At 38.4% G+C, this 27,815-nt stretch overlaps 2 protein-coding genes across 2 annotated transcripts in view; both read right to left on the bottom strand.

Annotated features, from left to right (window-relative positions):
- On the bottom strand, positions 1-16,461 carry LOC140150578 (uncharacterized). Its single transcript, XM_072172616.1, has 16 exons — positions 13,477-16,461; positions 13,156-13,289; positions 12,772-13,021; positions 11,913-12,297; positions 9,003-10,202; positions 8,397-8,506; positions 7,683-8,305; positions 6,129-7,363; positions 5,742-5,972; positions 5,323-5,434; positions 4,827-5,017; positions 4,190-4,322; positions 3,235-3,411; positions 2,761-2,862; positions 1,628-2,311; positions 1-605 (listed from the first exon to the last, which is right to left on the bottom strand). The coding sequence occupies exons 1-16, from the start codon at positions 16,233-16,235 to the stop codon at positions 481-483; spliced, it is 8,451 nt and encodes a 2,816-aa protein (XP_072028717.1). The 5' UTR covers positions 16,236-16,461; the 3' UTR covers positions 1-480.
- The window catches only part of LOC140149989 (uncharacterized), a 26,578-nt gene continuing 15,223 nt past the window's right edge, over positions 16,461-27,815 (bottom strand). Inside the window, exons 6-15 of the mRNA XM_072171991.1 lie at positions 26,931-27,092; positions 25,481-25,521; positions 24,326-24,423; positions 23,234-23,498; positions 22,526-22,783; positions 21,735-22,004; positions 19,595-20,800; positions 18,801-19,096; positions 17,631-17,789; positions 16,461-17,389 (exon numbers count right to left, since the gene is read on the bottom strand). Coding sequence (XP_072028092.1) covers positions 16,493-17,389; positions 17,631-17,789; positions 18,801-19,096; positions 19,595-20,800; positions 21,735-22,004; positions 22,526-22,783; positions 23,234-23,498; positions 24,326-24,423; positions 25,481-25,521; positions 26,931-27,092 — 3,652 coding nt within the window. The 3' untranslated portion in view covers positions 16,461-16,492. The remainder of the gene's footprint in view (positions 17,390-17,630; positions 17,790-18,800; positions 19,097-19,594; positions 20,801-21,734; positions 22,005-22,525; positions 22,784-23,233; positions 23,499-24,325; positions 24,424-25,480; positions 25,522-26,930; positions 27,093-27,815) is intronic.

The raw sequence follows: 27,815 nt of genomic DNA on the forward strand, positions 1-27,815 counted from the left end.
TTGTTTAAGTATTATATAGTCCGTGGTTTTTGATGACACCAAATTAATGGGTTTTAAGCAACATAGGTACTTGTTGGAAGAGAAGAAGCTATAGATTCCAGATTACCAATTCAAAATGTGGTGTCATCCATTGGTGTATTTGCTTCACTCGTATTTCCAGATGCCATTGCGTCTGGTCCTTCAATCTGCAGGTTTTCATTTGTCTCGTCATTGGGTCCTGTGTCGACAATGTTATTATCTGCCGCTTTCTTGTTTTCCACGCCATTCATTTCTGCGTTACCATCCCTACCCTCCATGCCAGGCTTTTCTGCGTCAGCTCCTGCCTCCTCCATACCGACCTTTTCGGCGCTATCTCCCCTCTCTTCCATACCAACCATTTCTGCGTCGTCTCCCGTTGCTTCCTTGTGTACGTATGACAATTTCTCATTGCGCTCATGAGCAACAATTTCTGCATTGGCTTCTGAATCAACTGTGGATTTTTCAGTTTTTCGACATGCACAATACCATATTATGAAGATGATTACGATAATGATGATGAATACAACACACAGCAATGACGATGGCTAACGTGGTGTAGTCCGACTTTCCAGGAGTCACTGGTCGATCTGTAGAAATGGTAAAAAAGTGTACATATTGTTGTGAACATACTCTTTAAAACGCAATTTTTTTACAGAATAAAAAAAGAAAGAAAGAAATAGTGAATTACTGGGTTGAATATAATTCGATTTCCAAGAATGGAAGTGGAAGAAACATTCACGCATCCCACACTAGAAAAACATTCTAAATTGCGAAATAAAGTAGTCGCTAGATGGAGAAATTTTGTTTTGCGTACTTTGATACCTTAATCGGCACGAAACGATTTTATTCCACTAAGCTATACTCATTTGAATGACAAATGGTCGAGTTTCAAAAGTGACAAATTTAGATATTTCCTGCTTCAATACAATTTCTGCTACTTTTTGTTACGGGTTCAATACAGCCTAACGGACGAACGCTCACTCCGCTGTGATCAATATCTGCGTGCTTCGAGGGAAAGGTCAATGCAAATTTTTGTAACTTTTTTTTATTCAAATTCGTATAAGTTAGGAAAATAAAGTATCGTATTGAATGTGGTATCAAAATACGCAGAACAAAATGTTGTATCTATCGACTACTTTATTGTATAATTTAGGTTTAGTGTCTTTAAGAAATGGCTTTCGATTTAAGTGTTCGGATAATCATGGGCGCAGTTTATAATAGAAATTGAAGGCAAGAATTATATTGAGGTTGATCTCGTGCAGTACCGTAAAACCTCGTCTACAAGTATATATAGTGTTTTTGATGAAAGCTAAGTTCATACGAAACTAGCGTGTATATGCCAATACAATAGATTGGCCTTACAATAATACTTGTTCGTATATGCTTGGATCTGTCATTTATTTGCTCAAACTCCATAATGGCAGCGGGATTAATTTAGGTTTAATCAGAAGCACTCTATATGCTTGTAGACGAGGTTTTACGGTATTGTAAAAATTGTGTCCGATGCGAAAAAGCCTATTACGTTGTTGGGAGAGGGCACGTGTGACTTCATCTACTTTATGTACTGAAATCACTGATCATGAATGATAGATGCGCGGGACTTGCCTACCTGTAGTTGTGGCACATTCACCAATTTGAATCTCGACAGCGTCTTCCCAGATATCACCATTTGTAATCTCAGTACTCCGCACCGTTACACTCAAACGAAGTAACGGAAATGGAGCCGTTGAAGAAACCAATTCCAGCAATGGCAAATCTTCACTCAAGACCAAATATTGTCCGTTAGTAAGTCTATTCCCAGGAATCAAAGTCACGTTTTCTGGCACTCCTGATATGAGCAATGTGACGTTTTCAGATCCATCTATATCAGTGGTCGTGACTACCACATTAAGAGAGACTCGCGTCTGATCAGGGGTGTAACATGCAGGCTCGATGTCTAAGTTAACTGGGTCAGCTACAGCTTGTAAAGCTAACGGCAGAGAAATCTCCCGTGTTGCATCTCCTCTCGGCCCTGTCGTAGTTGCTATGAACAATAGAGTGATAGTTCCATCAAAATTGGGAGGTGGAATTAAAGCCAAGTCCGGTAGAGATTCCAGTGGTACGTGCCAGTCCTCGCCAACCTTGTCACCGTAATTTAAAGAGGCTTCGGGTGGAACATTGCGGACAACAACCACAGTTGTGGAGTTGGGATTGGTATCGGCAGTTCGGACGGTGATAGCTATGCTGATAGAGGAATCTTCAGAAGATTCTGTTGCTTGAAAGGCAACAATTGGTGGTTCTACTGGTGGAATATCTACAGAAATTTAACACAGCTGATGTTATTATATTAATGTTAACTGGTAATAAGTATAAGTATACAATATGTGTTTACCATAAGCATATCAGGAATCAGATGCCAATAAAAGTTTGCGATATGCATCATTTTGGCGTAGTGGCGTATACATACCGGGATTTTAGGTGGGAAACTGTAAGGTCTTCTCGCTCACCTGATCCAAATGACTTTGCTGGGACAATTTGCAAAAATAATATTGTGCTATTTTGGCTCATAATCAAATTGATTTTTGGCGTCAAACGGCCCAAAACAAGATGTAGGCCTATACCCCAATTGTGGTCGTTCTGCCCGATAGTTCAGTTGTAGAGCCTCTCTCTGTGAGCACTCTTCCCCTGTCCCTCCCATCCTCTAACACAGGGCCTCTACTTAAATACGCCATATGACAGTGCTTGGTAACTACTAACACCTACCTGATTGGCAAGCGTCTCCATACCATCCCGGCAAGCAGTCACATAAATTATCTCCAATGCAAGCCCCATATCCAGAGCAATTGTTAACCATCTCACAGGAAACTGTCAATACAAAATAAATCGTAACTTGAGTGAAATACGATTTTTGTTAAGGTGCGCTCAAGTAGGTTTACTCTCTTGTTCATGGTTTGATATGCCTTGTTTGTTATATTTTTTGCACGGTTAACCCTTTTATTTCATTTCGTAGACTATGAAGGCAGCCCTTTACTTTCATATATATACACAATTAGTTTACTTATTTAATATATGACAAGGTAGTATGGGATGAAATCCAAAAACTCGACCAGCGGTTGACCGTCGGTTCCGTCCGGTTTCCATTGTTTAGAACAATAGAACCACCCGGACAGAAATGGACGGAACCGGCGGTATAGTTTTGATTTCAACCCTAAATAAACAACAACAAAAACAACCTACATTCTATCTCGGGGAAAAACGCTTCTACAACACTATGTGAAAGTAGAGCTGCAATTGGTGGCGCATTACCAACATTATCCGTTGGTATTGCTATGAGCTTATAGGACATTCCCATGGTCAGATCAAGTGTAACAACCGAGTCAATGATACCATCTTTGATGATTTCGTTGCCAGTATCTGTAATAGTGAAACAATAAAAAATGTTAAGCCTAAAATAATGTGTTTACCTGTTACAAAGAAGTCGGAGAGACCATTTTCTCTGTCGGAGTTTTCTATCTATTGCATGTACCAATTGGACATCTCTGTCAAAGGGGACTCGCTCGCGAATTTCCTTATGGTTTGGAAAGGGCTTTCAGTTCCAGTCAAGTGCCTAGGTTACTCATTCAGTTGATGTTTTAGGGTATCCTCTGTTCTTCCATGAGGCCCAGTTTCTCAGCATAGATTGGCAGCCGATTCCACTGATAACAAATCGGAATTGGAGTTGTTATGACATGTTTTATGATATGAAACATTCACAAACAGCCAATGCGATGAAGCGAGTGCCAAGCGAGTGATGCCATGCCGAAATAGAGAATGGACTATTCCAGTTGAAATCCATACTCCTTATGGATGACATGACCTTAATCTTCCACACAGGGAGTGTAAAATTTCAAATGGAGTCACCCATTCCGGTAACTCCATATGAATTATTCACACCCCCTCTGTGCAAGATTAATGGTCATGTCTACCTAAGGGGATGTATGGACTTCAACTGGAAGACCTCAAATGTGAGTAACTATGAAAACATAGAATGTTGGTTATTTTGTCCCAACGGAATACATCATCCCATATTACAAAATTCTGAATGATTATTTGCATATTACATAACCTATATTGGTTCATGCGAGATACTTCAATAAACCTTAATCACACTGTATATGTATTCTTGTAAATAGTGCACATGCCATGACAATACCTTTATCTACGAGTATATCCACGGATTTCACACCAGACGCTACATCGTTCTTTTGCAAGCGAACAGCAAATATTCCAGAAGGAAGTGTCTCCTCAACTATAGTTATGTTAACACTTGGAACACCAGAATCAATCTGCAAATCAAAGTGTCATTCAAATGACGACGGAAATGTTATTTCTATAATTCCAATGTAACATACGGTAAATCATCAGTTTCCAAACAGTGTCCCCTTGTATCCGAGTATTGTCTCTCTTATTCGGAACTGCCTGGGCAGTCTCAGTCACACACTGTGCATTATAGCCATAGTATGGAATTTTTTAAGAAGATCGTACATCGTAAAAATCGTACATTAAAAAAAAAAAAGAATTTCGCCAAAATGAATCGGGCCACTAAACACTTTGAAAAATATTTTTGTAAAAATTTATTTTTAGCATACTTGTAATATTTACACATGCCCGACTTATATCTAATTGGAATCAGCAAAACCTACCTTCCTCACTAATACCATTTCATAATTTTTGGTAACGATTTGATAAAAAAAACCGGAAATCGTACATTACGGTTTTAAGGTTACGCGAGGTTTGGGTTGAATATACGAGGGTAGTTGTCTTCAAAGTAATATCGTTATGGCTGTTACCGTGTTAAATATAGGTGGAGTATCAATGGGATCATTTTGATCAAATATAATCCTTGCTTCAGCATCGATAACGGCCAAATCTGGAGTGTCTCTCTTTGGTTTTACACTGAAAGTGACATAACCCTGACCCTCTGTGCCATTCTCCGGGTTTGGTGGTAGGAACCCAATTGAAGGATCCGTTGGCTGTTGACCTATACATAAAATGAAAAAATGACACAACCAGCTGAAGAAGGCAAGCGATGCATCAAAGTTAACACCACAACGTTGTGGCAATGTTGTTGTAACTTTAAGACGTTGTGACAACGTCATAGTAACGTTATGACGTTGTGTGTTATTTGTTGTTGAGATGAAACGGCACCCTTTCCCCCAAATTGTACACTCTAAAAGATTTACTTGTAGTTGACATTACTTCAAAAACTTAAGGTAAATAGGTGACTTAAGGGTTTTATCCAATTCATTCAATTAGTATTGCATGAAGTAATTTTTACAACCTTACCAGTTTCTGGGTCAATCGTCAAGAGTTCCCAAGTTACTTCTTGAGATATGATGTTCAAACCAGCTCGAACCCTCACATAAACACCGAGTGTGTCCACGAGATCTAAGTTTCCCTAGTGATGTAAAATGGGAATATCAATAAGAAAACAACTACCTAGCACGTTATATTATTAATCATTACTCAACTTTTTGAAAATTTAGCATTTTTTTTTATAGATCTTTGGATAGCATGTGCCGATTAGTTTAACCAAACAGTATTCCTTGCAACTTGATTACATTTGTTCGTAGGACATAGGACAGGAGACTATACACTGTATACAGCCGGTTATTTTCCTGAAAATATTCAGATGAAAATTTGAACTACTGAAGATTTTATGTCATTTGCTTAAAATCTACATAAAAGTCCATTTTTAAACTTACTTGCAAAAATCCGCTAGGGTTAGCCACTTCTTGCGTGAAGTTTCCAAAGCCATAGCTTCCTACACGAAGAGTTCTAATGTCCAGATCAGCATCCAGTGTGGTGATAACAAACACGCGCTGAGCAGGAGCCGTGGCGTTAACGTCATTCTCGAAACGAATTCGGTACGACAACACTGCGTCAACTGGCATAAAACGTGCGTCACCATATCCAGAAGGCCCGATGATATCATTCTTTAAAAAGGAAAAGACATACAGTAATAATTTCAGTATACAGTTAGATATGTAAGAGATATTAGTACACTAACATTACTACTTCTTTATCTAGCTAAGTAGATTAATATAGTAATGCTGGTTTGTAAAAAATCTGTTTTGGTGTTTCAAACTTACAGGATCTCGTGACCGAGGCCAATCTAACAAGTCTTCCACTAAATTACTCGCACCATCTGCAATATCATCAGTTATATCATCCCAGAGATCTCCCAAATCATCAATTGCATCACCAATATCGTCAGTTATATCATCCAGAGCGTCTCCTATATCATCCAGCGTATCGTCAACAATATCACCAATATCGTCAATCGCATCGGATACACCCTCGCTAATATCATCGATGGTTTCGCCAATCGTATCCGTTACATCGTCAATCGCGTCTGAAGCCGTATCGGTAATGTCATCAAATGCATCACTCGCTGTGTCCTTAATATCGTCCCATGTTTCGGATACTATATCGGAAACATCATCGATAGTATCGGAAACTGTTTCTTTAATATCACTTGCAGCATCTCCAATGGATTCGCCAAAGTCATTCACTGTTTCACCTATGGAATCCTTTATGTCATTGATGGCGTTTCCAGCTGTATCCGTTACGCTATCAATTGTATTATCGATTGTTTCGGATATGTCTTGAATGGCATCCCCGATAGCACTTGTTGCTTCATCAAACGAATTGGCATCCAGAACATCACCGACGGCATCATTAATAATATCCCCTATATCACTCGCACCACTACCAAGAGAATCGGAAATATCATCATACGCATCCGTTACTGAATCTTTAATATCATTATAGCCTTCCGTCGCTGAATTTGATAAATCGTCGAGGGTATTTTGTAACGTATCTTTGATATCAGTTGAAGCATCTCCAAGAGAATCGGAAATATCCTGGAAGCCTTCTTGCAAGGAATTACCAATACTATCAGTAGCTTCTCCGATCGTGTCTTGAATGTTGTCAAATGCTTCATTCACGGTGTTCGAGATATCTGTAGCAGCTTCGCTTACTTCGTTTGCAATATTGTCTATTTCTTGCCCTACTCTATCCGTAACTTGGTCAACGGCATCGGACAAAGAGTCCCCGATTTGATCAGCGAAGTCACCGGCATCTTGGATTAAATCGTTTGCTATGTCTTTAAAATCGTCGAGTCTTTCGTTAGCATAATCAATGCCATTTTTGAAAGCATCTGCTATTATTGGCAAGGCATGCTCTACACCAGCTTCAATCGCATCAAACAATTTGTTCACCGTTGTGCTGATTGCGCTGCCTAGGCCCCCATTTAATACCATTGATAGACCAGGTTTACCAAGTAAGTTTTGTCTCAAAGTCTTTTCAGTTATCGCATCTAGAACTGGATTTATGAAAGAAAAAATTAACTGTTAGTTTAAAACTTTTAAGAAAAGCATTTTATTTGGTTATTTTGTGCATTCTTAGAAAACTCTTAATGTATAGGAAATTAGACAGAGCACTCTTGGTTGTATAACACATTCATGCAATAGATGTCGACTTGTAAACTGTATGTTAATAGTCAACTAAAATGACCTATGAGTGTACAAACATGTGAGGTCAATTTGGCAGGTGCTAAAGTTTCAAAACCTCGTGGATTTCTTTTTTTTTACCCATTGGGTAGATTATTGAAAGCAATAACAAGTGTTTTACAGAGAACTTACGAGCATCGGAACTGCCATATAGAAACGGTTTAATAGGAATTCCGGCGGTTGCTCCTCCAACTAACGTTTCTTGTATTAGCTGTCCGACATCAACGTCTTCCCCTTTAACAACACTGCCAACGATGTTACCAATCGCAGCACCCACTGCGGATCCTCCCACCGGCCCAATTGGAGTAAGAGCCAAAGCGCCGCTTATCGCCCCTCCAACAGCTGCACCTGCAGTACCTGCCAGGGTAGGGGTGTTTCCGGAGAGGAGCTCTCCTACTACATACACACCAGTATTAGCTACCGCTCCTACAATACCAGCAACCACCCACGGGATCGCAGTGCCTTTGGGGTCAATATTTTCTAAAGGATTATTATTTCCATAGCAGTAGAGGTTTGTAGATTTTCCACCAATTCCATATGGATCAAGGGTAAGAAACCGACCATGTTGAGAGTTGTAGAATCTGGCCCGCATATAGTAGAGTCCCGGTGATTCTTTAACCTTCCGCACACCCCACTGGCCAATAAACTGGTAACTATTTGGGATACTTTCCTCAGATGCAATAACGTTACCAAATGGATCATATTGATAGGTGTTGAGTACCATTTGCTGATCGTCTACCAAACTAAGAACGGATCTGTGGAATAGAAAAACACACCATAAATAATAGAAAAAGTAATTAAATAAGATACATGAAAAAAATAATAGAAAGGATAATATAAACTTACCCCAGTGCATCAAAATGATAATAATACACTCCTGTATTGTTGGAAGGGACCATAGCAATGAGACCGTGATACGAGGCGTGAATGTAATATACTTCATCATCATCCTGTAGCTGTGAGTATGAAAATTGTCAGTATTATATCCATAATTAAACTGAATGCCAGTCACGTAGATTTCTTTTTGACATGGGGGGATTTTCTTGAGGTATAGTGAATGCAGCACCTTTTGGCGACAGAATAAGTTAATGGTACAAGTGCGCGCGAAGCGCTCGAAAATTGGGCACTTTTTAGGCAAAAATATGAGGTTAAGTTGGCCAGAAACTCCTCCTCATATCTTACAGAAGTTAACATTGGGGGATGATTGTATGGACCACCCCGTATCAAAATATTGGGGGATTTATCACCCCATCCCTCCGGGATCTACGCCTATGGTGAATGCCATAATAAAGGGAGCATTTTGTGAAAAAAACCATAAATCATGAATTCGCATTCGAAGTTTGTATACGAAAGTATTTTCTACAAGTCTCAAGTCATTCATACTCCAATTCGTTAATTTAGATTTGCGGAACGTTAAGTATACGTGGATAGTTATTCAATAATTATATTTACCTCTGCTAGGACATCTGATCCGAAGTATCCGAATGGGTCGACTAGATATGTAGTCGTTTTACCAGAGCATGTTTTTTGATACAGATTTCCCAGAGCATCATATGTTAAGCTACAATCTTCTTCCGAAGATGCAATACCAACAAGTTGACTGTCAACACTATAGACAAATCTGTCCACATCCCCTTGGGCTTGGTCGAGGATTTCAACAAGATTTCCATTCATATCGTGTTCAAATTCAATATCATTGCCGAAATTTTCATATTGTGTTAAATTATTCACTGTGTATGCCGTGTCTGTGCTACCTTCTGACAACACTCGTCTATTCTTGGCATTATCATAGGTGATACTCGTTTCTTTTCCTCTTGGATCTATCCATCCGGTTACTTGAGACGTTGCATCATATCTATAACGCCAATTTCCGGACGTAGAATTCATCTCTTTGACGCGATTTCTTGAATCAAATCCGTATTCCACTTCCAGAATACTTGCTGAATTACCAGAGTCTAAACATGACGTTTTCAAACTTTTGATCTTCTTTCCACGGGCGTCGTATTCGTAATCTGTAGAGCACCCATTACCAGTTCCTCTTCGCGATACTCGTCCAAGGGAATCAAAGTCAACTTCAAGAACCTTTATCGCTTTGGAATTATCAATAACATCAACAAGCTGACCATTATTATCATAAACGTAGGTAATATTGTAGCCCATGTTGTCATGAAGTCCTGTTCTTCTTGACTGGTCGTCATATTCATAAGTTAAGATCCTACCGTTTGGATATTGTACCATAAATGGCAGACCGGACACGGTGTAATCAATAAGTATTTTACCAATTCCATTTGTGGCTTCGACAACGAAGCCTCTATGATCATACAGGTAGTAAGTGGGTGGTTCGTCAGGGACTTCTTTTTTAACAATGTTACCATTTTCATCTGATTCGTAGCTTAGAGTATCGCCATTACGAGTTTTAAAACCTGTCAGGCTACCATTGTCATCATAAAAGTACTCTTCTTTTGAGCCATCTGGGAAGGTTACATTGATCAGCAAATCGTTTTGGTAAGCAGCTGTGCGGACATTTCCTTCGCCATCTTTGATGTAGTTTACATCACCGTTTGGTTGGAGTCCAAGGGCATTGGTAGCACCATTGGCATCAAGCACCATCAGTGTGTCAGTTGTCACATCGTATTTTTCCTCTGACAATAACTAGTGAAAAAATAAGTTGCATATAAACATAATAAAGTTGATCTGATAATATTACGGGTTAAAAATGTGCAGTACTTTTAATTGCATGCACGGTTGTTTGAACGCATGTAAAATGTAGTTTTAAAGAAAACATGAACACTGATGGTGCTATTTATCTTAAATCTTGTTTTCTTCTTTATAAGTGGTAGACACTGGTATAATGGTATCAAGACATCAGAAAAAGCAAATAACAAGGAAAATTTAAAAAACCTTTTTTATCATGAAATGTAAGGAATAACTTACTATCATTTAGCCAAATTAAATAAAAAATATATGTAAATAGCGCACCTCAATTTGCACACAAATATACACTTAAGGGGTGGGGTATGAACGTTTGGACAGTATTTATTGTGGGACATTACAGCACATCAGACATATCGAATTGCATTCTAAATACGAAGAATGTCCTTCTGATATCGAATAATTTAGATTTTTTGAAATTCGCAATGTAATACACATTTTATGGCAAATTATTAAAAATTGATATTTTTGATATTTAACAGTACTCGAAGTAAACTTTATAAATCGGATGATTTATACTTGAAAGTGTATGTAGGTGGGATGAAAAGCCGACGATCAATTGAAAATTTTGACCTTTCGTATTGAAGATATGGATTTTTTCCCAAAACACCAAAACAAATTAGGTCTTTTTGGGAAAAAAATACATATCATCAATATGAAAGGTCAACATTTTCAATTGATCGTCGGCTTTTCCTCCCAGCTACATACACTTTAAGAATGTATCATTAGATTTATAAAATTTACTTCGAGGACTGTTATATATCAAATATGTGAAAAATGTCAAATTTTAATAATTTGTCATAAAATTTGTATTATATCGTGAATTTCAAAAAATGAAAATTATTTGATATCAGAAAGATATTCTTCGTATTCAGAATGCAATTCGATATGTCTGATGTGCTCTCATGTCCCACAAAAAATTCTGTCGAAACGCTTAAAACGCTCATTCCAGATCCCTTAATAGAATACAAATTACCACAAAAATGCAGAAAAAGATGAATAAGTTGATAAAGATACGAAAGTATATGTTAAAAATAACTACAAAATACATGTGTATGTTAGTGTCATAGCTGTTGGTATTTATAATAATAATATTTTGTTAGAAACTTTAATAAAAGATAACATCAAACAACTGTGAATGAACATTTTTTAATTACACGAACTATTTACTAGTATTTGACTTATTAAAAATAATTCATTCATTGTCCTGAAAAAGTCATATTGACCCAGAAAAGCTACGATCAAGGTCTTTCGGAGCGATGTTCTATTCTTATAGATCCACTGGAAATACCCTGGCTATGCCTAAAACATACCCGAATCACGGATATCATACGAGGCCTCTTTGGATACCTCAAGGAGGAAGATGACGCAGAAGCAGACCTAGCGTAACTTCACGATATTGCAGATGATACAGGCCGAAACGGCTTCCAGAATTACAATAAAATATACTTTCCAGAATTACCTGTTCCGCCTTGTGAGCCAACTGTATGACAAAGAAGATTCGTCAGACCTCATGACTCGAGAAATGCAACCTCTAAGTGTAATATTTAACTTCCTATATCACGGTAAAATAGTAACAAATTGACAGCATCAAGGTGTCATTTCACTCGCAAATTGATGTTTACTGTAAGAACTGTACTCTACACTAACCTGATCTCCAACGAATGTCGTTTTTGATCCATCACGGTAGTTCCTTATAAATCGATAAGAAAGTGTCCCAAGCGTCTTGACGTAGCCAAGATTTGCCATCTCATCAAAGATATATACAGTAGTATCGTTCGTTGGTTCTTCGAAGGACACCGTCTTACCACTACTGTCGTGTTCAAAGGTGATTCTTTTGTCTAGTTGCCCTGTTGACTTATCGAAAGTTGCAGACCCAGCGTAAAGACCATCGGCGTCGTACATATATTCCTGCCGGACTCCATCTGAATCTCCAACAGATTCCAATGCTCCATCTGAGGTGTACGTATAATGCACAACGGTATCGTCCACTTCGACGGATGTTAAGTATTGATATTCATTGTCGTAAGTGTATCTGGCAAATGAAAGTATCATTTGGTTTCAAGTCTAATGCAATACCATTACACATGTTAAATACAGCTCAGAATATGGCAAGTTAAAAATGGCGTGATATATTAGATGTAAAATTGTTCATAGTCTGTCTAGTTTCAATCAGTTTACAAAATCGAACCATTTAATTAGATGTATACTTTCCCATAAATTCTACAAGTGGTGGTCTAGGTGAAAAACTCAATACAATAACGCTATGTTGTTTAAGTTACAGGTAAATATTGTGGCAGTGCGATAAGTATATTCTTTGCGCCAAGTTTAATTTTAGTCATGACTTTTGATGTTATTCAAAATGATTCATCAAGCTCATGAATAAGCTTGCATTAACAGATAATTATAGGGATAGTCGGGTTAATTTTATCAATAATCAATACTTTTAACAATTATGTTTATCAATAATTTTTTCCGCATTGTTACGGGAATAATAAGAACATGGTACCTTGCAACTGTGGGTTCCGCTTCCTCACCATTAAGTGACACGACGTCAATTAACTTCTGAGAGTTGTATTCAAATGTGAGGTGGAATCCATGACTAGATGTAACGGTCTCAAGTAGAGAGGTACTGTTGTCGTAAGAGAATGCTAAGGCTGTGCGATCAAATTCGTTGGTGATTCTTGTCAACCGATATGTGCTCTTGTCAAAGTGGTAGTTTGTCTTTGCTGATAAAACAGCATCAATAAAAATTATCTCTGAAAAAACAAAACAAATAATTACTTTCGACACACAGATTTTGTGAAAAATGTAAAATCGACAGGAAGTGTCATTTGAGAAGGAAAATTCAAAGTAAATTCATGAATTTGGCATTCAACTCCAGAATACTCACCTGATTCTTGGACTTCGATCTGACCTATGAAAGGAAGCTCGAAACGATTGAAGCTGGAGACAGGAAACACAAGGGTTTCTGGACCACGTTCCAACACAGCGTATCCAATTGTTACCTTTCGCAACTTAGTGCTCCTGTACATGACATTAGAGTACAAATCATAAAGAGGTCATATACAAAATAATAACTTAAAAAGATCATAAAAAAATTCTCAGCGTGAGTAAAGTAAGTGTTTCCGCGCATGCGTGAAACTACTCATACAGACGAAGTTTTATGAAGAGTTGTAAAAATCAAAATTTTAGTATAAACAAATCAACTTACAAATATGGTGTGCTCCAACCTCTGCCAAAGGATCCAACATAGTTACGATGACCAAGTCGAGGACTAAAACTTCGAACGATCTCAGCAGAATGTAATCCTGGATCTTGGCTTCCAAATGTCAGATCAGTTTTACTGTACAACACGTTACCGGCCTGGAATCCATCAGCAAGTTTTACTTGTAACTGAATCATCTCGTTCATATCAAACAATCGTCGTCCAATCAAACTCAGTTGATTTGCAGTTTTTGCAAGTTGAGCACTAAGACTTGCTTGGCTTGAGCCTGTAAACTTGACAAAGTTGGACCACACCCGTTGCCAGGAACTTTTGTCAATTTCGTATGGTTTAAAGAGATGCCCCTTTTCTTTGTATGGATTATCGAGATTAGCGTATGGTGGCAACTCGGTTACCCTAAAACGAACACGAGAGGTCACAAATGAATTAGGTCTTATGTCAAAGGTGACTCGACTATTTTGACCAGGGGGAAGGATACCTCCTGGACCTTGTTGAGGTACACCGTATATCGTGTGACTTGTTGTCCAGTTGGATGTTTGCGAATCGCCAATGATCTGAAATGTAGCGTCTCCATCAAGATCCAAACGTAACATTGGCGTGAGAATGTCAGACTCCCCAACATTTTGAAGGAATAGGTGAATGCGTCCAGTCTCTGAAGGCAGCAATCTACCAGGATTATCAAACCTGAAGCTCAGTGCCCCTGGTCTACCATCAATAATCGTCAGTGCATCCGTGAATACCGTCTCTATCGCATTCGAGTAACTGTCGCTTATTCGTAGAGACAACTTTGAACTAACTTGTTGATTACTTATATCAAACGTCGCATATATTTCTAAAGATGTAAAATGGAAGACTTCCTGGGCATCAAGTGCAACCATATCTTCGTCCAACAATGATACTTTTGATTCTTCTGGGAAAAGGGTTCCTAAAATACGAAGTGTCACGGTACCAAAGGGAGCAGCTTGCCTTGGGGTAACTTCGAGAATTTCTAAGCGTGCGTATTTAACCAAAAGGGTTATTGTTGACTGGTACGAACTCGGTTCGGACGACAAAGATGTTCCTCTCTTTCTTATCAACACAAAGTAATCTCCAGCTCTTGATTTTGCGATAGCTGCGTTTTGGTTTGGGGCGAGGAATTCTAAGCCAGCCGCGTCATATTCACCAGTAGATGCTATTTCACCATGGCGTACATAGAGCTCACTAAAATCAGTTTCTGTGTCACTGGTCATTCGAAATATCAAGGTCTCTTCAGCAATAACATTTGGAACCCGAAATACTTTCACTTCGTTCAGGCTCAACATCACGTCAATTGGGTCATCGAGATTTAGAATATCAATATCTACGTCTGTCTCACTCTGAGCTGCGCCGACGTTGTTAGCAAGATTTAGATCTCGGATGTTACTTCTACTTCGGACAATTGTCCTGTACCCCTTGGGAGTAATCAAAGGCACAGTTGACGTAAGAGAGTAAGACATGTCATTTCTTGCATCGTTATTGAATGGCCGTAAATTAACCAAATTACACCGCGTACCAATCTCTTCGTCATCGATGGACCACATGTTGTCTTCAGAAAAGTAAGTGGTGTCACATTTGTACCCGATGGCGTCTTCAGACCCGTTGTTCCTGAGTGTCCACTGAACCGTAATATCAGCGTTAACCATAACTGGTGAAGGGGGAGGAGTAACTGAAATGACGGCAACATCGGTGCTGAAAGATTCCGAGATGGTCGCCACTGCATAGGCAATGTTGTTCTCATTGTTGATTTCATAAACATCATTTCGACTATCAATGTGGACTATGACGTAGTACACTGCTGTGGGGATATCAAACGGCATAAATATATCCAACTCAACTGATTCAGTGCTATTGATATCCAAGTACAGTGTTAACTCCGTGTTAAGAATCTTGGTATCGAAGGGACTAATGTCAACATCTTCACTCAAATATATAACGCTGAAAAGGGTTTGATTCAATGGTGCTTCTCCGATATTCGTGACATTCATCTTCAGAATAAATGGCTCTCCAGATCTCACAGAAAGTGTATCTTGTGTAGAAACTATCAGATCTGGTAGTGGCGCTGCAACCACTGTGATAGGCGAAGGAAGTTTGATAAAATTGTTCTCTTCATTAGACTCATCGACGCTCTGGAGATAATCTAATTGAATGTAGAGAGCAAAAGTGCCGCTGACTGAATAAGGTACTTGAAATTCAGTTTGAGTCTCATACTGCTCATTATATTCAACACTACCAATGTGGTGCACTTGTTGAACAAGTAAAGCACTTAAAGAAGGAGCATCCGCTTCTGTGTAAGAATCTATGTAAACTGCATCAATCCATGAATTGATTGGAGTTGGGCCTCCAATATTTCTTCCAAGAAAATTGATAGATATAGATTGACCTGCTGATACCTCCAGTGCAACTTCACCACCTCTGTAATCTGCGGTCAGATCTGGACGAGCTCGTTCTGGAATGTCAATTGGGGCATTAACTTCAAAAAGTGGACGCGATTGCAGATCAGTAGAAGACGACGTAAGGACTTGGAAGTAGTCAGGAATTACATAGACGAAGAAGCTTCCTCCTTTTAAACTGTCTGGAACTATTACTGTCCTCACTGCATGGTACGATTGCCCGGCTCTAAGTTTTCCAGTAATTGGAAAACTTGACAGTAGTACACCAGTTGGTGGGTCGATGATACCTTGTACATTGCTTACAACTACGGCATCTTTCCAGGTAAAATATCGAACCATACTGTTTCCGGCATTTTCTACCACCCAGTTTACAGTTAAAAAACGGCTATCAGTGTCTTCAACTTGTCTCTTACGACGACGGTTTGCTACCAAAGAATAGTCAAGGTTTATCACGCCAAGTTCCGGAGATGGTGGTATCTGTAGGTTTATTGGTATTGACAAGATCTTCGCAGAGCCATCACTTTCTTGAAATAAACTGTCAAACTCGTCCGCTTTCAATATGATAAACAAGCTACCCCATAAGTCATCTGGAAGAGTTAAGTTAAACTTATTTCCATACTTGCTGGCAGGAAAATCTTCCCTGTATGTTCAATTGAAGCAAGCAGTCTTGCAGAATTGTCGATGAAAGGAAATCGAGATATACGAACCGTATCTAACCACATACTTTTGTCGGTTGCCCAATTGCCGGTATTGGTAACGTTCATGATAAGTTCAATTTCTTGACCAGAATAAAGCTCAAACCTGGGAATCCCTTCTGAAAAGATGCCACCGGACACGACTTCCAGATTCGATGACCTGCTAGGTATATCAATTGCAATAGATCTTCCATTATTCGAAATCTCATTATCTTTCTCAATTACTTCATTTCGATAGTCTGTGTGTATGTGAATATACATCTGTCCAGAAACACTTTGTGCCAAATTAAAAGATGACGTAGTAAAGTAGGAGCTGCCAGGTGGTAATCCAGACACGTCTTCACTGAAATCACCTTTACGATGAAGAGTATCACCAAGAACTATGCCGGGTGATCTAGGTGAGAAGACTTGCGAATTGGACAGGAAAGCTCTATCTACCCAAGTTGATCTTCCGGGTTTACCGTCTCCAATATTACGCACGCGCCAAGAGATTGTAAGAGAAGTCCTTTCATTCTCCGTATCGAGTGAAACACTTGCATTAGCATGATCTACAACTAAATCGGGAAGCAGCTGAGTGACCGTCATTTGATTCGTAACGATGTTGTTGGTTGTAAATGTATGCTCGAAAACCTGCCCATTGTAATCTACATAGAGTGTGACGTCATAAAGTCCATCAGGGAATTCTGAAGGTATACTGAAGGCAACTAATCTTGAGTACGTTTCTGCTACCGCTAATCTGCCAGAAAAGGCTTGTGTTGTGATCACTAATGATTGGTGGCCATCAACGGAAGATATGATCTAAAGAGAAGGGAGAAATATCTAATCAGTTTTCACTTTGTTAACCACGGCGGTTTAACTGTACTAAAAGTGTTTCAACCTTTGTACACATTTAATTAATGTGGTAATTAATTGTTATTTCTTCATTGCATTCTATGATTTCGTAGTTTTATACAAACCATAAAACATGTGATATTAATTACGCTAACTACGTATTACGACGAAACACAATGTATACGACAGGCCAACTAAGTCTACTTACCACTCTGTCGCTCCAGTACGTCTCATAGGTTTCTGTAAAGCCGACATTTTCCACCGTCCAGTGAATTTCTACAGTAGTTGCCGATTCAGCTTCGGATGGAATCTCAAATGCTTGGACTGCTAGGTCAGCTGGTGGACTTACAAGAACTTCGATAGGGCTCTGTATATGTGCAAGAAAGTCACCAATACAGCCAATTATTTGTTTTTCACAATGTCGATTCGGACCACTACAAATATCAGACCTACGTATACCTACTCTGACTACGCATCCAAGGTAAAGACGCTATTTTACGAGTGCACGACAAATACCCAAGTATGTGTAGTGCGGGTTCCAGCGGACCATACAGCAGCCGATATCACGTCGTATTTTCACAATACTTATTTATTCACTCAGCTGTTTGGTTGTGTCGCAAGCATACGCTGTAAACTTACTCTCCTCTTTAGGCATCATACTGCAGTTACTGTTCATTTTCCCTATACACAATACACAGTGCTTTCACCATTGACGCGTGACCTCTACAAGCAGTGTATGATACAGGTATAGGGCATTGCCTAGTTAACGTCACTGTGTGAAAAATAACCGGCTAATATGTTTTGTACTCTGAAATTCTAGAAAATATAGTTTTGTACCATGTCCTACATTTTTAGCTAATTTTTATTCGTACTTTGGTGATTTAGTAAGGAAGGGCACGCATGGCCTGCAAAATTCCCTGTGTAAATCGAATGCAACTTTTAGTGACTATCACTCACTTGTAGACCACTCTCTTCCGAAGGGCATTAAAGCTAAACCACTAGACGGATATTTTTTGTACTTGATGTCAATCAAGAATAATGTATATATTACATGTAGGCTAAAAACTGAGTAGGTGGGGCATCTGCAAATGTTCGTACCTCCCTGATGTGTAAGTGACAAACAACAGCAAAAACAACTCCCATATCTGTCCATAACTTTGGTCAGTGGAGCGAGCCAGGGGATTTCAAGTGGGTGATTATTGATTGGCAAGTGCCATATTTGTGCAGAAGTACAGTCCACCATTCAATGTGGAGGATGGGCTAGACTTTATCGATTGATTTTGCTGGTGTAATTTTCTGTTAACCAGGTTTAAGTACTGCAAAGGTCGAATCATGTTTGCTGTGCAGAATAACTGCACTATGTTCAATTTAGACTTACCTCTGTAATTTTGCCATTATTGTTTTCAGATACGTGCTCATAAACAGAGTTGGATACATCTGTAATAACTGAAATCCAGAAGTTCCCAAATATTCGCCTTGGTACAGTCACAGTTTGTCGAACCGTATACTCAACGTTAGGTGGCAGACCGTTGGTATGCCGGACTGATGCTAAACGCAAGTCACGTGTATTTGTGATGTTATCCGAAGACCAGAGGATGGCATCATACCAAGTAGATGTTGCTGTTACTCCATTCCCTATGTTTTTAACGGTAAAGATCACCTCTATTTCTTCGCCTGTAAGTTAAAGAATTATATCACTTTAATTCAAAACCAAATAAAATGAACCAGAAACAACAAGATTTACGAGAATTGAAGGTTTAAACGGCCTCGTTGTCAGACAAGTGTAAAAAACAAGGATTAACTTCGAGTTCTTCACGACAAATTATACTTATCAGGAATTATATACATGTGAACTGTCTACTTTGGGTCTGAAATGTGCTGTCCTTTGCCGAATGATGTTTTATGAAAAGATTCATGCAATGTGGATTGTCACTTATTAACTGATTAATGATGGCTCCAAAAAGAGTAGTTCATAGATGATTACCTATTCAGCCTACTATTAACAGCTCTTTTCAAAGATACCGTGGACAATGGAAAGTCATCATGCATAACTCCTAATCACGAAAGGGCTATCTACGTATCTAGTACATGTACTTTGTCATGTAAATGTGTGTAAATTACCGAAGATTTAATCGACAAAACCTGCAGTCTAATGTGGTTAAATAGGTTTACCTGAGTAGCTGCTTTCTGGTATGACAATGTCGCTGACAATAAGATCGGGAGGAGGGGTTAGACGTATATCCACTGGTGCTTCGCTTCGTCTTAGGTTATTCGCTCGATCATAATCATCGATGTAATAGTAAATATCAGTCAAGACAAAAACGTAATAAAGACCAATGGTATTTTCTTGAAGGTTGATTGTCGTGCTTGAGGTATATCCATCCGCAGGGTCAAGAAACAATGACCTGCGTTGGGTGGCTACTCTTCTGGCACCACCATCATAATTCGGATTAAGAGATATATAAACCGCGTCATACCAGGTTGATACTGTACTTCCCCTTGATCCTATGTTCTCTACTTGCCAAGATACAGTAAGGTCTTGTCCAGAAAACGCCTCCACAGGAACAGTAACCATGGATGTAGAAAAATCCGCATAGGTACGCGTTTCAAAACCCCAGATCGGGCTGGGAACATTTGTAACATTAAGAAGATTATCCGACTCGGTGCTGAGGATGTACTCTACCTGCCAAAGGTATCTTGTGTTAGGAGTATATGGCGTTGATGGTTGGTACGTCAGTGAGGTTGTCGCTAAATTTGGCATGGAAGGACGGGCCAAATCATTCTCCAACCAAATGTAAAGTCTAGATTCGACCGATCCTGGATATTGTGGCCACTTCAACATTTTATTTAGGTCGACGTTAACTTGTCCATCCTGTGGCTGATCAGGCATCTGAAGTTCAAGAATCTTGATCGCTTGTTGAATACCTACTGAATTCCCACAATCGTCAATCACAGACCAATATCTTGTGAAGGAGATGCCACATAACTTCTGCTCTACCGAATCTTGATATGAGATGTTCATGCTCCTGTTGCAAGGATGTGAAAGCAGACCATCTTCCACCAATTCCTGAGAACTTCGTAGGTCGTCAATAGGATCACCACATGGAAGCAAGAGTCTCGTTGGAAGTTGAAGCACAGGAGGTTTTGGATTCGAAAATGTAAGAGTCTGCATGACCGATGCAATATTGCCAGCGGCATCCATTGCCGTCCAAACTCTTTCAAGAATGCAACCATCGCTAGGATTATCCTTGTACGCGAGAGAGGGGTTGGAATCGTAGCTGTCGGTAACTGTTGGAGTTCCTGTTGAATCCGGTGTGAAACTGTCCCCACAGGAAAGACTCACGGGCGCCACGGAAAGGATTTCAGGCGGAGAAACATCTGATTAAAACAATTATAAACAAAGGCAAGATTTGGAGCAATTTAAAAAGGTGAATGTGTTTGTTTTATGTGTGAAATGTCTATATTGTCAAATTATCAAATTAAATCTTTCAACGTTTAACAAGAAGACATATGGGGCATTTGAAGGTCATGTATTAATGAGTTGAATATGACGTGATATTAATCTTTAATACTCCAGTCAGCCACATCAGTTATCTTTGTTTTACTTATCTTCAGCTAATCTCCATGCATTACAATAATGAATGTTAATATTTGGCGATATACTATCATGACTACTGCCTTTCAGTTGTGGGAACACCATGTCAACGTATTTGACTCAAAGATCACTTAACTGATATGTGACCGTCTACGGCGAAACGCTCGTAAAGTCGACCCGTGGTCAATTTTGTTTTCTTCCGTGTGTAGAAAATATATATCAGAAGCTTTACAATGATATATCATTTGACTTCAAACGATATCCAGAAGCGGAGTTTAGGGGTTATGGCTTGTTAAACTTTGCTCCTTCAGTAAAACGGTACATTATTTTGGTGCTACACTATTTCTCTTTTTCTACATTGCTGGTATTAAATATCAAATGGTCATAATTGGCGGTCACTTCAAATCATCCCCAAGTCAACCCACCACTTGAACAGGATTTAGCCAAAGCAAACAAAGACTAAAGCTATTTACTAATTCTATACATAAATATAAGCTTATTATCCTCTTCAACAATAGGATTAAAGATTGGTGTTTGACTGGACTAAAATGAGATACATGTACATGATGTAGGACAAACATTAGGTACATTATGAATACAACCTTTATGCACATTTTGCACTGTAACTCGAAATACAATTTGCCGACTTTACGAGCGGTTTGAGATGGATGGTCACATATATGCAATCTTAATTCCAGCCAATTCAATTGAACTTACCTATGTACCACTTGAAAGACGCCGGATTTCCTTCATTGCCAACTTGATCAGTTGCTCTTACGAAAAACTCGTAAAAAACGCTGTCATCCAAATTATTCCGGTAAAATGATCTGGAGTTACACTGGGTGTAAGACGGCTGTTCGTCTTCTCTCATCAAAGAGCATTCAAAAGTACAGGAAACTTCATTACATGTGAAATAGAACGTAGCTGATTGTTCGTTGGTAGGAGATAATGGAGTGCTGGAGATAGTTACTATTGGTGGTGTTAAATCTGGAATAAGAAAACGTATGCAGTGGAATTCGTCATTGGCGTTAGGCCGGGTTTTTATTTTGAATAATTCTTCAATTTGGTTTTAAGATACAGATTGCGAAAAACCGGTTTAACGTGGTAGATAAAACCAATTTTTGCATAGTTATCAAAAATGTGACTTTTTGTCCTCGACGTTTAGGAGATAAGAAGCTGCTGTGATTAAAGTTTCTGTAGAACAGTGGCGTAGATTTTTTTTGACATGAGGGGATGGTGTTGAAAAAAAATCTTGAAATACAATGAATCCAGCACCTTTTGGCGACAGAAGTTTATGTCACAAATGCGCACGAAATATTTTGTCATATTGAAGCTAAAATGGTGAAATATGTTGCAAAAGTGGCCAAATTCGCCCGAAGAGCGCGCAAAGATTGGCACTTTTTAGGCTAAAATGGCCAAATATGAGGTTCATTTAGTAAAGAACCCACATACATGCTTCAACATGGGGGGGGGGGTTAATATATAGGCCTAAGTCATATGTGACTTACCGACTCTCCATGAGTGAACCTTAGGCAGTGCAACATTACCGGCTTCGTCCACACCAGTTACATAAATAGCATGCGATCCTTCAGTAAGATTACTACCTGTCCAAGACAAGTCGCAATCCACTACGGAATTGGTTCGGTCTGGATATTGAATAGTACAGGACGAATTACTCTCCTCGTTGTAAGTCCAAGTGATGGTGATTTCATCATTTGAGACGGATGGTCGGCTCGTGAATTGCAATACTGGTGGCGTAGTATCCTCTGGCATGATGAGAAAGGATGGATGCATATTATTTTTTTTTTTTATTATTCAGTCTTCGAAAACGTAGCAAATGCACACAGTAACTAAAGTGCAGTTAAGTTTCACGTAGAACTGGCTCTAACTGATGGGCCAAGATGGTGGTGCTTGAATTTGCTCGTAACGGCCTACTTAAACAAATGAACATTATACTCAATAAAAAACTTGGGGGGGAGTTTATAGTATTTTATCTACGCAGAAAGGTAGTGAGCTCTTTTAATTTTCTTCCTGATATTCAAAGCTCTGCTAGCAGGTACACTAATGCCCTACAATTCTACATAATGTTACATAATTGCTTTTGGGCCGAAGATTTTAATTTTAGCGTTAAGCATGTTAAGAGTAGAACAGCTTGGATCTGAATGTTGCCATGATTACTGAGAGAGATTCATATCTTTGTATTTCCATACACTTACTTATCTTTACGGTCCAAAATGATCGGTCCCTAACAGCTGAAGATTCTGGCCCACAAAACTCTAATCCTTTTGCTATCCCAGACTCCATGAGAATGTAGTAAGTTTGTTTTTCTTGTAAGGCAAGACCAGTAGAAGAAAATTCAACAGATCTGTCCAAACTGGAAAGGTACAAAGCATCTGATCGCGATGCCACATCAATGGAATAAACGTTAGTGCCTCCTCTAGTGTAAAATCGAATGAATGTTGGTTTCGTTGGACGAACAAACTATGAACAAAAATCACGTTTGAGAGTAGAAAGATTATATTTCAAATTAGGAATACTAGTAATATGCGGCTGTGAAGACTGGAATTCCTTCCGCGGCCAGCCCAAGGAGAAAGACAACTCTTCTAAGAACCCGTTCTACTTAGACTCGTAGACGGCCAGCCTTTCTGCATGTTCTAAGAAGATACACAGAGCGTTCAGGAGTGCGAGAGTATCTCCCAATTTCAAACCGACCAATAACCCGCCAATAACCCGCTTAGGAGTGCTCTAGAAGCCCCAAAAGACGAGAAAGTAATAGAAATAGACAATATCTTGCATTACACATCAGTAAGGATTGTAGACAAGATAAAAGGACCCAAAAACAGAAACTGAAGCGTGATAAAGCTGACACTAGTATACCAATACTAGTCTAGGGATATAGGAATAGAAATGTCTGGGATAACCTGCTGAGGCAAAATTCTATTTTCTTTTGTTCCAAATTTGCATAATTGGGTACGATACAATTTGCTGAAATCAGGGAACGCGAAAGTTTACTCATGATTTTATGGCATTTTGATGATAAACATTTTGACAAATAATGGGGTCTTTGGGTATCCAAACCCAAAAAGGGGGTCACCCTTTATGACTTTAAAAAAAGGGTCATCGGGTACATTCGACTTCACAAAGAGGGACTCATTGACAGGTATATATTATATACTTGTCCATCACTAAAGTTAAATGTCTCCCGGGGATTGAATCTATAATACTTTGCAGGGAGTGATGACGATATTTTTGAATATAATAGAAATAATCATATTAAACTATCATATGAAACGTAAACAATTATTTACCTCGGCGTCAAATTTCATCCGCCATGTTGAATGACTCGACAAAATTTCAGAACCCGGTGGTGGTTCCAGAGAGTCAGGAATGACTTCCGGTGCTGCAACTACAATTTTATGACACAGACAATAAAAAGTGTATTCATGTTAATATCGTTATAAATGAGAACAAATTATAAATGTGAACAAATCTAGCAGATGGCTATAAATGACTTGCAGATGGTTTAATGGCGTAGCCAGCATTTTTCCGGGGGGGCGAAGGAGCAAGACGACTTTGAAGGGGGAAAGTTTTGAGCAAAGTGGAAAAATTGGACACAATAGACCTGAAAATGTAAAATTCCAGGAGGCAGCATCCAGTCTTCGAATTATTTTTTTAACCTTTTTTGAAAGTTGTGGTGAAATTTCATCTGACGCAGGCGAATTTTGGGGTGCAAATTGCACTGCGATAGGCTTATTTCGAACACTGGCAGCATCCCACGGGCGGGGGTAGGGGTATAGATATACGGGAAGCTTCCCCCGGCTCACCCCTATTGACTACGTCACTGGTATAATGGTTGGCAAAACATACGACAGTGAGTTAATAATATTAATAATAATATTTATTAGTTAGGCTACGAACTGTAAACCCCCCATTGGTTTTGTAATTGTTTGTTTGTTTGTTGGTTTTAAGTGATTCTCTCGAAGGAACTCGGCATATACATATATCATGCACAGCGGGACTTTTGTGGTAAAGTTCCTGATGATTAGTTTCGTATTACAGATACATATATTTCCTTGCGGAAATACTCTCAACATGCAGCTAATAGATACAATGAATATTCTTCCCTTTTCCGCTGGCAAGATCCTATTTTGAAACTACAGACAGAATGTAAAATCAACAAACCGTAATTTCTGACTAAAGTTATGTTCATGTAAGAAAACACACGTTTATCTAAAGAAATCGATTTAATTGACCAAAAACTTTTTCAGAAAAGAACTCCAACAAAATGTACCCACAGGTACTTTAAAATGTTTCTAGTAAATTACATCGGTAACGCTGCAGATAATAGGTCTACAACAAAAATATTCTTGTGTAAGGTTTAAAAACATACATTGGTAAATATTGATACCTATTTCCGGCCCTGTAGAATAAGCAAGTACTGCTATTATTTTATACTGATTTACCTCCTGCAACATATGTAACACACTGCTGGTCACTTGAGAGGCTGGAAATAAAATAAGATAACATTTTATGTGTTAAATGCACATTATGAGCTATTTTGTCTCGTGTATAAAGTGGGCCATTGTTTTATTTTGGATGTTTAGGCCTCCTGGATTTCTCCCTTCCTCAACAGCTCTCAACTCGGCTCAGACTGCTGTTGCATTGTTTTGCAACGAAATTTGCAAATGATTTAATTGTAAACAACTGTTTGACAGACTACATCATCCTACAAAACACAAAGCATCTTTCAAAACGAACAAAAAGTTATAAAATATGCGTTCAGTATAATTATACGGAAAACGTTTTAAAACATTATATCATAAATGTTGCCTATACATTGTAAAATATTTGTTTACAAACGTTATAAAAGCAAGCTTTTGTCAACAAAAACATTGGTGTTTTTGGCAAGTTTTAAAAATGTTTTTAAAAAAATGTTTTTACTTGACACTTAAACGTTTACTACTAATCTTTGTGCGCCCTTTTGAAAATGTTACAAAAGCCTTCTGGATTTGCTGGGGTACTATTTTGGCTCATAGTGTTAATGTTCCAATATTAATATAATCACACCGTATTGTAATAAGACAAAAGGAGCTATCATTTCCTCGTGGATTGTTTATAAAGAGCTATTGTTTATCATTGTTAACATCGTTAAGGCGTGGAAATAATTAACTGATCGTGGAAAGTAATTCATTTTCATGTGTACGTATTAACAAAATATTCTGAAATGATAGAAACTTTACCACATCACACTGATGAAATCAAATGAACACAATCATAATGTAAATAAGATGAGACTAGATTTTAAAAAAAATAGGCAGTGATCTGGAGTTAAACTAGTAACTATTTATATAAATTACAAGGTATCGTCCCATAGGCAGTACAACCCCAAACCACAATATATAATCTATGTAATGAAATGAGATTCGGTTTCAACCAAGAACAGATTGTGTTGTGAAGCCTCAGTGGCAGTTGAGATTGGATTAAAGCCATAATGTTACGATCTTATAATATGAAATTTTATTCAAACCTGATTTTTTGGCATATTTGTAATGTTTACACATGTCCCAACTTGCACCTAAATGGAATCAGTCAAATTTGTTGTGTTTGTAGGTCAACAGAGCAAAGTTGGACATAAAGTCATAATTAAGAATTATGACTATATGTCCTCCTATAGAACTACATGTTAACCAAAATAACCAGTAGGTTTTTTTCACTTTATCTTTGAGTATAGAATAAAAAATATAAAAAAATTGAAGGAAATCTTACATTAGGGCTTTAAGAAGCATGCTTGTATAGGCTTTTTAGTCTGGCTTGAGCATTTTGGTTGAGCCTGGTCACATCACGACCCAAGTGTGTATCCGCACGGAGCGACCGATTAAACAAACAAACAAACAAACAAACAAACAAACATACCCAACGCTATCCGCTGCAGTAAAACAGAATATATTTTCTCCATATTGAGACAATTGTGGCGTCCATGTTAGGTTGACGTAATAATGGCGATCAACTCCCTGCAGTTTGCCAACATCTGATTTGAAGAATCCAATCGGTGATACAGTTTCGATTGCTAAAATGCTAGAAGGTAGAAATAAAAGGTAGAAATAAAAGCTGTTATTGAGTTCAAATATTCAAGAGTCACGAGAACCAGTTCCATTATAGCCTATTTAGGTAATGTTTTTTTCTTTTAATCATGAGTATAAGAAACGCTCTGATAATTCGTGTAATTTTTAAAAGTTAATGAATGTAAGAGCACCAGCAGAAAATAGTTGTTTAAAACCCCTCTCAACACGGGTTTCGACTGCAGAACCTCTTTTTATATACATTACAATAAGTACAAATAAGAGTATTGGGTCAGTGGTTCTTGCGACGGCTCTTGATATTTTGATAAAGTTTGATGATGACCCCTATGGTGAGCACGCAAAGTATTAAACCAATGTTTGAGTGTCGCCATAATTACATTTTGCTAAGAAACAACAAGCGATCCCGCTCATTGATCACATTAAACTGTTCACAACTAAAGACATACCGAAGTTCTACGTTTCATTTAATTCTCATAATAAGTTTTAACCTCTCATCGCTTTGGTGCACACACAGAAAGGTAACACAATTTTATTGTTCAAGGCGTACGTTTTTGTATGCGTGTGTATGTGAACATTACAGGGTTAAATGTCAATAATGGGTAATTTTACCATTTAATATGATATTAACCTTTATTTTCAGTCTATACAAATTGCAAAACGGAATTTTGCATGGTTTATATTGGCACGACACCTTTTACTTGAAGTGACTACACATGCA

The sequence above is a fragment of the Amphiura filiformis genome, chromosome 4 (genome assembly GCF_039555335.1).
Source record: "Amphiura filiformis chromosome 4, Afil_fr2py, whole genome shotgun sequence".
Taxonomy (NCBI): Eukaryota; Metazoa; Echinodermata; class Ophiuroidea; order Amphilepidida; family Amphiuridae; genus Amphiura; species Amphiura filiformis.

What these genes read in the sequence shown, in the direction of transcription:
- LOC140150578 (XM_072172616.1), bottom strand. Translation starts at nt 16,235, where the DNA reads ATGGTTCGATATTTTACCTGGAAAGATGCCGTAGTTGTAAGCAATGTA. An exon ending in GTTTTTCCCCGAGATAGAAT is followed by an intron (nt 2,863 to 3,234) that starts GTAGGTTGTTTT and finishes TTGTATTGACAG; the next exon opens with TTTCCTGTGAGATGGTTAAC. An exon ending in TGGAGACGCTTGCCAATCAG is followed by an intron (nt 2,312 to 2,760) that starts GTAGGTGTTAGT and finishes AAATTTCTGTAG; the next exon opens with ATATTCCACCAGTAGAACCA.